General features: G+C 41.3%; 1 protein-coding gene across 4 annotated transcripts in view; it reads right to left on the reverse strand.

Annotated features, from left to right (window-relative positions):
- Positions 1 to 4,067: 4,067 nt before the first annotated feature.
- STAC (SH3 and cysteine rich domain) overlaps positions 4,068 to 12,871 on the reverse strand; it is a 100,368-nt gene continuing 91,564 nt past the window's right edge. For 3 of the 4 annotated variants that reach the window (XM_068558586.1, XM_068558588.1, XM_068558585.1), the window contains one exon: positions 4,068 to 5,849. In XM_068558586.1, coding sequence (XP_068414687.1) covers positions 5,751 to 5,849 — 99 coding nt within the window. In that variant the 3' untranslated portion in view covers positions 4,068 to 5,750. Of the gene's footprint in view, positions 5,850 to 11,798; positions 12,523 to 12,871 lie in introns of those variants that run through there. The other variant, XM_068558587.1, reaches the window with a different exon arrangement.

Here is a 12,871-nt window from a genome sequence, read left to right on the forward strand (position 1 = left end):
ATACGATGATCCAAAACCTATGGGATTCAGCAAAAGCAATTCTAAGAAGGAAGTTTATAGCAATACAATCCTACCTCAAGAAACAAGAACTATCTGAAATAAACAATCTAACCTTGCACCTAAAGGAACTAGAGAAAGAAGAACAAACAAAACCCAAAGTTAGCAGAAGGAATGAAATCATAAAGATCAGAGCAGAAATAAATGAAATAGAAACAAAGAAAACAAGAGCAAAGATCAATAAAACTAAAAGCTGGTTCTTTGAGAAGATAAACAAAATTGATAAACCATTAGCTAGACTCATCAAGAAGAAAGAGGGAGAGGACTCAAATCAATAAAATTAGAAATGAAAAAGGAGAAGTTACAATGGACACTGCAGAAATACAAAGCATCATAAGGGACTACTACAAGCAACTCTATGCCAATAAAATGGACAACCTGGAAGAAATGGACTAATGCTTAGAAAGGTATAGCCTTCCAAGACTGAACCAGGAAGAAACAGAAAATATGAACAGACCAATCACAGTAATGAAATGGAAACTGTGATTAAAAATCTTCCAATAAACAAAAGTCCAGGACCACATGGCTTCACAGGTGAATTCTATCAAACATTTAGAGAAGAGCTAACACCCATCCTTCTCAAATTCTTCCAAAAAATTGCAGAGGAAGGAACACTCCCAAACTCATTCTATGAGGCCACCATCACCCTGATACCAAAACCAGACAAAGATACTACAAAAAAAGAAAATTACAGACCAATATCACTGATGAATATAGATGCAAAAATCCTCAACAAAATACTAGCAAACAGAATCCAACAACACATTAAAAGGATCATACACCATGATCAAGTGGGATTTATCCCAGGGATGCAAGGATTCTTCAATATACGCAAATCAATCAGTGTGATACACCATATTAACAAATTGATAATAAAAACCATATGATCATCTCAATAGATGCAGAAAAAGCTTTTGACAAAATTCAGCACCCATTTATGATAAAAACTCTCCAGAAAGTGGGCATAGAGGGAACCTACCTCAATATAATAAATGCTGTATATGACAAAACCACAGCAAACATTATTCTCAATGGTGAAAAACTGAAAGCATTTCCTCTAAGGTCAGGAACAAGACAAGGATGTCCACTCTTGCCACTATTATTCAACATAGCTTTGGAATTCCTAGCCATGGCAATCAGAGAAGAAAAATAAATAAAAGGAATACAAATTGGAAAAACAAGAAGTAAAACTGTCACTGTTTGCAGATGACATGATACTATACATAGAGAGTCCTAAAGGTGCCACCAGAAAACTACTAGAGCTAGTCAATGAATTTGGTAAAGTAGCAGGATACAAAATTAGTGCACAGAAATCTCTTGCATTCCTATACACTAACAATGAAAGATCAGAAAGAGAAATTAATGAAACAATCCCATTCACCACTGCAACAAAAAGAGCCTAGGAATAAACCTACCTAAGGAGGTAAAAGACCTGTACTCAGAAAATTATAAGACACTGATGAAAGAAATCGAAGATGGCAAAGATGGAGAGATATACCATGTGCTTGCATTGGAAGAATCAATATTGTGAAAATGACTATACTACCCAAAGCAATCTACAGGTTCAATGCAATCCCTATCAAATTACCAATGGCATTTTTTACAGAACTAGAACAAAGAAATCTTAAAATTTGTATGGAGACAGAAAAGACCCTGAATAGCCAAAGCAATGTTGAGGGAAAAAAACAGAGCTGTTGGAATCAGACTCCCTGACTTCAGACTACACTACAAAGCTACAGTAATCAAGACAATATGGTACTGGCACAAAAACAGAAATATAGATCAATGGAACAGGATAGAAAGCCCAGAGATAAACCCAGACACCTATGGTCAACTAATCTATGACAATGGAGGCAAGGATATACAATGGAGAAAAGACAGTCTCTTCAATAAGTGGTGCTGGGAAAAATGGACAGCTACATGTATAAGAATGAAATTAGAGCACTCCCTAACATCATACACAAAAATAAACTCAAAATGGATTAAAGACCTAAATGTAAGACTGGACACTACAAAACTCTTAGAGGAAAACATAGGAAGAACACTCTTTGACATAAATCACAGCAAGATCTTTTTTTGACCCACCTCCTAGAGTAATGGAAATAAAAACAAAAATAAACAAATGAGACCTAATGAAACTTAAAAGCTTTTGCACAGCAAAGGAAACTATAAATAAGATGAAAAGACAACCCTCGGAATGGGAGAAAACATTTGCAAATGAATCAACGGACAAAGGATTAACCCCCAAAATATATAAATAGCTCATGCAGCTCAATGTTAAAAAAACAAACAGCCCAATCAAAAAATGGGCAGAAGACCTAAATAGACATTTCTCCAAAGAAGACATACAGATGACCAAGAGGCACATGAAAAGCTGCTCAACATCACTAATTATTAGACAAATGCAAATCAAAACTACAATGAGGTATCACCTCACACCGGTTAGAATGGGCATCATCAGAAAATCTACAAACAACAAATACTGGAGAGGATGTGGAGAAAAGGGAACCCTCTTGCACTGTTAGCGGGAATGTAAATTGACACAGCCACTATGGAGAACAGTATGGAGGTTCCTTAAAAAACTAAAAATAGAATTCCCATATGATCCAGCAATCCCATTACTGGGCATATACCCAGAGAAAAACATAATTCAAAAAGATACATGCACCCCAATGTTCACTGCAGCACTATTTACAATAGCCAGGTCATGGAAGCAACCTAAATTCCTGTCGACAGGCGAATGGATAAAGAAGACGTGGTATATATATACAATGGAATATTACTCAGCCATGAAAAGGAACGAAATTGGGTCATTTGTAGAGACGTGGATGGACCTAGAGACTGCCATACAGAGTGAAGTAAGTCAGAAAGAGAAAAACAAATATCGTATGTTAATGCACATATGTGGAATCTAGAAAAATGGTACAGAAGGAACTGGTTTGCAAGGCAGAAATAGAGACACAGATGTAGAGAACAAACATATGGACACCAACGGGGGATAGTTGGGGGGAGTGGGATGAACTGGGAGATTGGGATTGACATATATAGACTAATATGTATAAAATAGATAACTAATAAGAACCTGCTGTATAAAGATTAAAAAAAAAAAAGACTCTGGTAGGTCATAGCAATCTTTGTTCTTGCCATTTCCGCAGACAGGCAGGAGGAGAAACAGAGTGATGGCTCCTAAAATCTGTGTGTGTGTGTGTGTGTGTGTGTGTGTGTGTGTGTGTGTGTATAAGCATCCATGTCAATCTGTGCTGTAAGGAACATCTTGTTTTTTCTCTGATTATCTGCATGACTCCAGATCTTTAAGGAGCACTAGACATCTTGCATTTGGAGGGTTAACCTCCTGCCAATATTTGATGTTTGCAAAAACTTATGGGCCACACTGTGCAGAAAGTTTTTTTTCTCCTTTCTAACGCTGGCTCAAATTACAAAGTCCCTGTTCCAGTTATCTATTTCTGTGTAACAAATTACTCCCAAACTTAGTGACTTAAAAAACATATTTATCTTGCTCATAAATCTTACACTTGGGCATGGCTCAGCCAGATGATTGCTGCTCTGTGATGTCTGGGTTGTTCTCAGCTGCAGAAATGTGTGGTCCCGCACTGGTTTCTCTCCAGCATTGCGGCCTCAGCGTAGATAAACTTACATGGCGGCTCAGGGTTCCAAGGGGGTAGTGTTCCAAGAGATCAAGGCAGAAGCTTCAGGGAGTTTTTTGACCTAGCCACGGATGTCATGGAGAATCACTTCTGCTGTAGTCTACTGGCCACATAAGACCAGCACAGACTCAGTGTGGGAGGGGCCTAAACAAAGTCAAGAATATCAGGAAGCAGGGATCATTGAGGGGATCACCTTGGAGCCTGGCTACCGTAGCCTCCTTCTGTTCAACTTCGAAAGGAAAACTGATTTTTTAAAATACAAATTAAATTTGCACAGGATGTAACAAAACTGTACCCAAAAGCTTCAGTGGATATTCCACCAGAAAGAAGAGATCAGGACACATGTTTTCTATGCTCTTTCCAGCCATTGTGTTGTCTTTATTAAATGGAATATTGAATTAGAGGCAAAGAGTGTTTGTATTCTGGCGTTCCATTTTATGGAATGGCAGTCATGTTATCCACCCTGGCTCTCGAAGAATCCATCTTGATTCTGTACACTCAGTTTTGCATGTTGTATCAGAGAGGGAGGAAATTCTGGATGCTGGCTTTAAAATGAGAGTAAGGCATCCAAACTACTGTGAAACCAGCAGCCATCCCGTCTCAGCTCCCAACTTCACACTGAGCAGTAACAAAAGAAATAAACGGAGACTAATGATGCTTTGGTTTGGGAAATAATGCTTACATGCACAGGATGCATCCACTTAAGTCTTTTAAAAACCAATTGCTCTAATGATTTTATTGCTCCGTAACAAAATAAACCAAACTGACATTAATTCGAAGGTCATTGTGAATTGAAGTTTAACTGCATTAATGACTGATAAGATGCAAGTTTGAATGCTAGGAGGAGGCTTGAGGAGGAAGGCATCACAGTATATTGCATTCTTGTAAACATTAGTACAAATACAGAGTAATAGAGATTCCTCTAGTTGATGCTTAATAGGCCCCAAGTTCCTCTGCTTTCAGAGGGATGAAGCATTAAGGATTATTTTCCACTTTATATATCTGCTGGGGCATAATATTCTGCCCTAAAGAAGAATGGATTCCTATTTGGCTACTTTTCTCCTAAGATGCTGTTTCTGGTTCTCCTCCGTGTTTCTGGTTCCCGGCAAGGTGGGCTCAAACTCCCTTCAAAAGGGAGTCCTACAGGATGGCAGGAGGGGAAACTGTCCCCAGACAGAGGATGTCAAATGAAGATGAAGCACTCATGGAGACTTTTTTCCACATTCACTTCCCCAGCTCCATCTCCTTGGGGAAAGGACTTCATAATTGAAAGGGCTGTATAATCATCAATAACTAAGAGCTCTTTGCCCCACCTTACCCCACTGGGCCCACTGTTTCCTTCCATGCCTCGTATCCTGCCTCCGTCACCTTTGTCGGTAACTAGAGTAGCAGGAGGGACTGCCTGACAGCAATTTTGGGGCAGATCAGATCTTTGCAGTTGGTGCCTCATCAACTTATCCCTCACATCTAACGCACGCCACCAGGACTTATTCGGAGGCCAGAGAGACAGCTCGATCACAGCGAGGGGGGCTTGCGGGGAGTACCGGGGGCTAGGAAGTAGGGCTTCCTGATGCTCTGCAGAGAGACTGCTGCGGGCTTAGATGTGATGATGCTGATTGGTCGGTACTGGGGACAAAGGTCTGGAACCAGAATCACACTTGGCTACGTGGATCTGAGCGTCAACCGGGGCCACTCCACAGACTGGAGCGTCCTCCAGCGGGTTAACTGACACCACATGGACAGGGAGGGAGTTGAGTCCTGGGGGACGGCGGTGGTTACCGCCTGCTGGGTACGGCACTCGGCTCTGCTGGCCGACTCTCTCAGCCTCACGCCCATCTCTGGGTAGCCTGGGTGTGCTGTGGGAGGCGCCTCCTGCCTTGTGGCTGTTCCCCCACAGTCTCAGACCCTTGAGTCTTGTCTCACTGTTTCCTGGGTGGCGGGTCAGCGCGGCAGCTCCTCTGGGTTAACACAGTGTGAGGTGAGGCATCACCGCAGTTTGCCGACTGCAAAAGGAGGAGGGGCTGGCAATCAGATGTTTTCTAGAACGTCGAAGGGGACCAGACCTCTCTTCTTTCCACTGAGGACTCTGATAAAGCCGTCTTGTTCTTCTTCAGAAGTCACACAGATCTGGAAAAAAGGAAGAAAAAAAGAAACGTGTCAATGGGAAAGAAGCTAGAACCCGCGGCTTGAATCACCGCTGGTTGAAGTCAGTGGAACACCAAATTGGAAAAGGGAGACTGGTTTAGGGAAATCGTGCCTCGGTGAGAAGAATATTTGATAAGAAATTAAGCAGTGCCCTGGGTTTGGAACTAGGTCCAGGCATTGAATGTTTTCTGAGATTCAGCTTTATGAATGAGGATCAGTAAAGCAGGATTGATGATTCTGGGTCCCCCTGAAGAGTCCCTATGAGGACAGAATGAGATAATGCTTATCACAGAGCCTAGCATGCGGCACGCAGTTGAGTCCTCAATACATTATTTTAAAATCCAAAATAATGGCTATCATGTAGCAGGCTCCTGTCATATGCCTGGAAGTTTATACATATAATGTCAGGAAGTCAAAGGAAGCTATTTCATTCTTGGTCACAAGAAAATAGATGCTATCATCTTGCATATGCCAGAGAAAGACCACCTATGCTGGACTTAAAAAAGGAGGTGGTTAAGATCCATTTGGGTATTTTGTCATTCACCACTAACAGGCCATTGCAGGGCGTGTAAGGGTGGCTGTGGCCAGCTGTCAATGAGAAGCGGTTTTGAAAGGCTGTTCGTGTGTTGTGAGTTTCTCCTGCTGAACCTGCTTCCAAGGGTGGTGAGTTTTGTCCCTGGTTGGACTGCCTAGAAACAGAGCCTGAGACAGGAATCCTTGTGCAAGTGACTTGCTGTGGGAGTGCTCTCGGGAGGTGGGACGTGAGGGAAGCAGGATGGGCCAGGAGAAGGAGCTAGGCAAGGGTGTGGTCTCAGCTGGAGGTGAACCTCAGCCTGATCCCACAGCGAGCTCCAGAGCCTTAACTGTGTCATAGGATTGACCCACTTTCAAGCAAGGGGTCTGGCATTTTGGACCCCACGTTAGTCCTTGGTCACTGGCTGACCTGCGGAGTGAGAGGCGTTAACTCTGGTGAGGCAGCTCTTGTTCCACCAAGGGGTATTCGCTGGAGAAGGGGCAGCTATGAGCTGTTAGTTGCTGACATAGCAGCTGCAAGATGGGTGCACACACCTAGTGAAGGGGATGTAGGCAGGGCACCAACAGAAATCAACAGAGAGGGTTCTTCTTTTACACAGAATAAGGAGCTTTATGATTAAGTATTAGGATACTTAAAGAGCTTGATTTGTGACTCCTGAGGCTTGGGGCACACAATGGACTGGTATCTGATTCATGTTTCAGAAATCTACTACCTGCCGGTTAAGTGCCCGTCTTGGCTCAGTTCCATTTTAGTCCTATCTGGCTAAAGTCCTTCAGTCTAACCCACTTCCGGGAGCGCATATGCTGATAATGTCTAAGGTTTCCCCCTGCATTGCCTCCAAGCTCATTAACATTTAAATATGCTGCCACTTAGAGCAGAAGAACAGTCATTTTATTTAAAAAGATTTCTTGCCTAGCATTCTTAGACTCAGTCTTCCCCTCAAAATACCTGTGAAAAGATAGGGAGTTGGAGGTGGGGAAGAAATGTCAAAATACTGAACGCCCAGACTGACAGCCATTCCAGAAGCTGAAATTTCCATAAGACCTTTGGAGCTGAGCTCAACTGATGACAGAAGCAAGTTGTGCTGCTGGACCAAGGATAAATATCTACCAGCCTAAAAGATGACGCAGACCTTGTTGGTTGATATCAACAGTCATTACTGCCCCCTTCCCATGCAGCAGAGTCTGGACTTTTGCTCTGTTGTCTATGCTTACCCTGCAGGACTCAGGTAAATCCTAATTGGTCCAAGTCTGTTTCTATCCTCCTTGCTAATGATTCTTAGTGGTTCCCATGGGACTCAGTTCCAGCCAATGAAACAGGATGGAATATCTGCTCGGAAACTTCTGGGAAGGGTTGCTTTCCTCTTAAAAGAGATGCACTAGGAAGAAAATCTCTTTCTTGTTCTGGCAAGTATTCCTGGAGTGGCTGCAGCCATCTGTGACCACTAGGGCAGGTGGCTAAAATTTTAAGCATAGCAGAACAGAGGGGTGGAGGAATCTAGATCCCTCCCTGATCATGGGATCAAGCTGCGGAATTACGAATCCAAGAACTGCCCTGTATCCAGACATCTTATTATATGAGTAAAATATACCTTTTGCGGTTGACTCAATTGGAGTTTTGTGACTTGAGATATGTATTAGTTCACTTCTGCTGTCATAAATTACCAGAAATTAGTGGCTTTCAACAACACAATCTATTATATCACAGTTCTCTAAATCCTATGTCTGGTGGGCTTGGCCAGTTTTCTCTGCTCTGGGTTTCACAAGGCCAATACCAGGGAGTCAGTAGGGTCCTATTCCTTTCTTTCTCTTCTATTTCTCTAGGAGAGACTCCAATTCCAGGCTCATTTAGGTTGTTGCCGAATTCAGTTACTTGTAGTTGTAGGACTGAGGTCCCTGTTTCCTTGCTGGCTGTCAGCCAAAGGTCATTCTCAGCTGCTAGAAGCCACCTGAAGTCCCTGACTTGTGGTCCCTTCCTACAGCTTCAAATCCAACAAGGGTGGGTTGAGTCCTTCTCACACTTAATCTCTTTCTGACCTGCCCTTCTGCCTCATCTCTCTTCTGCCCTCATTTGCTGCATCTCTCTTTCTCCAGCCAGTTACATTTCACTGCTTTTAAGGGTACAAATGATTAGATTTGGCCAATGTAGACAATCCAGGCTACCTCCCTGTCACGTGGTCAATAACCTGCAACATAATCACATCTGCAAATTTGCTTTTACATAGGAAACAAATCCAAACAAATCTGGATTTGTTTCCTATGGTGACTATAACAAATTACCACAAATTTTGTAGATTAAAACAACACAAATTTATTATCTTGCAGTCTTGGTGATCAGAGTCCCCAAATCAGGGTGTCATTAGGTCTGTGCTCCTTCCAGAGGCTCTAAGAGAGAATCTGTTTCCTTACCTTCAGCTTCTAGAGGCCACCTGCATTCCTTGGCTCATGGTCCCTTCCTGCATCTTCAAAGCCAACAGCACAGCATCTTCAAATCCCTCTCTTTCTTCCTCTCTACTTCTACTGTCACATCTCCTCTGACTCGGACCCTCCTGTCTGCCTCTTATAAGGACCCCTGTGATTACATTAGGTTTACGTGGGAACCTACTTAACTTAAAGAAAACCTGCTGTAGAGGAAAGCGGACTGATTGAGAAGAAAATACTACAAGGAAATAAACACTAAATTAAGATCAATGTTAGAAGTGATGAAAGCCTGAATCAAACTTCAGAAAATTAAAGTGAAGTGCGGGACTATCTTGAAACATTCTCCTAGGAAGAAGTGAAGTGATAAAGTGGGAAGCAATAAAGAGATTAAAACCATAAGGGAAATACGATAAAACAGAGATGATTCAACTGAAGCATTATTAAGTCCCTGAAGGAAGAAGCATTAAGATCAAAAGGCAAAGGACCAACTGGGGGAAACGTTGGCCACACATGATAGATCAGGTGTAAATATCTTTAAAGGATAGAAAACTTTGCCAGCAGTGTAAGAAAACAAGAAAGTACATAAACAGATTATTCATAAAAGAAATACAAATGTCCAAAACAAATGTGTTAAAACCTCAACCTCTCTAACCATCCAGGAAATGAGGATTAACATGAAATATTATTCACTTATCAAAACGACAGATATCATTTTGTATGATATACAAATATGTAAAAAATAGTAACGTTCAGTTCTGGCAAGGATGTGGTAACCTGAATATTCTCATAAACAGCTGATGTGGGTGTAAATTGGCACAAATGTTTGGGAGGCAATTTGGCAGTATGTGTCAAGAACTGTAAAAACTGTTTATCTGTTTTCCTGTAAATTCTAAAGCATATCCTAAACAAGTAATCAGAGTTATAAAAAACAATTTAGGTTTAGGCGTGTTCATTGCAGTTATCCATAATAGTTTTTTAAAAACTCTGAATATCCAATCATAGAGGAAAACTTAATACATTCTTGTACACCTACACTAGGCGTTGGCAAAATTTTTCTGTAAAGGACTAAACAGGAAACATTTTCAGGCCACGTGGTCTCCACTGCAATGACTCAACCCAGCTGCTGCGGTGTGAAAGCAGCCACAGGCAACGCAGGCAATACACAGATGAATGAGTGCAGCAGTGTTCTAATAAACTTTATTTTAAAAACAGGGCCAGACTGATCCATTGGTTATAGTTTCCCAACCTCTGATCTACATGATGATATGTTATACAACTGCTAAAACATGTGTTTTGATAAACATTTAATAACTAGGTTTAAAAAAAAGTTGCAAAACTAAATATAATATGATATCAAAATAAGAATTAGAAGAAAAGTCTGGTGGGAAATAACACGAAAGTATTTATGTCGATAGTTGCTTGATGGCTGAATTACCTGTGATCTTTATTTTCTTCTTTGTAATTTTTGAGGGTATTTTCCAAATTTTCTCCACAATAAAAGCATTTTAGTTTTATTAATCTAAAAATGATTTATCCATTTTTCTTTAAAGCTTTTATAGAACACAAGAATCAATTAAAATAGTTCTCTAGGGATGACGGAACTATGGATGAATTAAAACATAGTTTTATGGTGTTTAAGTTGATTTAATAAGGATAGTTTTTAAATTTCAAAAATGAAGAAAACATACTCGTGTCAATGCAAACTCTAGGTGTGTTCACAACAAAAAGATAACTTAATTCTATTTGCAGCAAAAGTTCTGTGAAAAAATAATGTAATAATTGTGAGACAAATTAACCCCAGAGGCAGAAATTTAATCAAAGAGATGCATTACATTTGTTTTCAGGATCTAATTTCTTCTACTTCCCAGCTAATGACCATTTGTCTCTTTATATTTTTAGAGTTTAAATATCATGCTATTTTCTGATGTTTACTAGGTAATTTTAGGTGGCACTGGCCACTGTAAATGGATTTCCCATTTAGGCTTTTCTCTGAATGATGATGGCAGCAAGGGTAGTGACCCCGCTCAGCACCCACGGTGGTCAGGCACTGTGCTGGTGCTTTACACAGGTGATACACGTAAGTCTCACCTCCATGTCAAGAGATAGATGCTACTATGCCAATTTCACAGATGAGAACATTGACTTTCAGAGATGACTTTGTCAAAATCACACAGGATATAGATCCATTTCTGTATGATACTGGAATCTGTGTTTTGCTACTACATTAGACTCCCCTCAATCAACAAGCATGTTTTGAACTTTTACACCTAAAATAATTTAAGACGTTAAAGTGGAGACAAATTTAAAAGTTTTTCTCAATAATAGATTTTTAAAATGGAATTTTCTTTCAGAGGGCTGATATTTTCCAAAACTTGGTAGCCACATTGATGACAAAGATCGAAAATAGAGATTTGTATAGGAGTAAAGAGATCTCAGTGCCTTTTGTTGACCCACATGTAATTGGAAATAAAAATGCCTTCAGTTGCCAAAGAACTACTATAGGACTTAAAAGTGAGAAATGGAAATGAAGGTCATTCTCAAATTTTAGCTTTGATCGGAACACCTGGGACGTCCGTAAAAAAGGCTGATTCCCTGCCTTTGCCCTGAGAGTTTCTGCTTCAGCAGGTGTGGGATGGAGTTAGAAATCTGCATTTTCAGGGACTTCCCTGGTGGCACAGTGGTTAAGAATCCGCCTGCCAATGCAGGGGACACGGGTTCAAGCCCTGGACCGGGAGGGTCCCACATGCTGTGGAGCAACTAAGCCCGTGCGCCACTACTCTGAGCCTGCGCTTTAGGGCCCGCGAACCACAACTACTGAGCCCATGTGCTGCAACTACTGAAGCCCGTGTGCCTAGAGCCCGTGCTCCGCAACAAGAGAAGCCACCGCAATGAGAAGTCTGCACACCGCAGCGAAGAGTAGCCCCCGCTCGCCGCAACTAGAGAAAGCCTGCGCGCAGCAACGAAGACCCAACACAGCCAGAAATAAAATGAATAAAAAAAAAAAAAAGAAATATGCATTTTCAGCAAGCTCCCAGGTGATTCTGATTCACGTGGTGCAAGGACCACACCTTAGAAATACCAGGCTACACAAATATCAGGGTTACAGCCCTTCCTAAACAATTACGGGTAGATTCATGCGGTTCCAGGTTCAGGCCGAAATGCTGTGTTGTGTCTCAAGCATGTCTAATTAAAGATGCTGGGTTGTTTGTCTCACCCCCACCCCAGCAGGTTGTCAGTTCAACCATGAGAGTGGAGAATGTGAGTTCATTCCCAGAAAAATTTTTTTCGGGGGGAATATGGCCAAGGGATTGGTAGAAGTCTTTGAGCAGCTGTTCTGCTTCTGGAAATTGATCAACTTAGGCAAATTTTAACTTGCCTTCTGCTTTCACTGATTTGTATTTTAATAACATAAAACAATGTTTAATCTCAAATGGGGAAGCACAAGATTATTCTGAGAAAAAAAATAAAACAAGCTAGCAAAATTATGTAATAATGCTTTGCCAATAAAGATGAACATCCTTCCCGAATGTATTTCATTCAAAAGACTTCCCAGATTTTGTAACAGGAAGGATACAGTGGGTAATCTTGGAGAAGTTTGAAACACTGGTGTGGAATCCAGCTGGGAAAAGTCCCGTTTCCTTTGTGGGATGTTTATGGCATTAGAGATGGGGTCTCAGTCTGATGAGGGTGATTCCATTGCCTGTAATCAAGAATGACTCAGTAGGGCTTCTGTATGAGCAAGAATTTGTTTCCAAGGGCCCTTCTGGTCTTAGTACACTTGCCCTGAGGACACTTGCTTCCCTGGGAACCAAACTATGCAAAAGGCACTTGACATTCCCAGTTTGTTCCGCATTGTCCAGGGCACATGGCTCAGTGGAAGGCACTGACTTGAAGCTTGCAGACCTATCTTTAAGTTCCAGCCTGGCCACTTACCAAGTTTTTGCCCCTTAAGCAAGGCACATCACCTCTATGAACCTTTGTTTCCTCATTTATAGGCCATGTATAGAAGTTCAAAAAAATGTAGGTATATAAGCTCTGTAAATAATATA

The sequence above is a fragment of the Eschrichtius robustus genome, chromosome 12, assembly GCF_028021215.1.
Source record: "Eschrichtius robustus isolate mEscRob2 chromosome 12, mEscRob2.pri, whole genome shotgun sequence".
Classification (NCBI taxonomy): Eukaryota; Metazoa; Chordata; class Mammalia; order Artiodactyla; family Eschrichtiidae; genus Eschrichtius; species Eschrichtius robustus.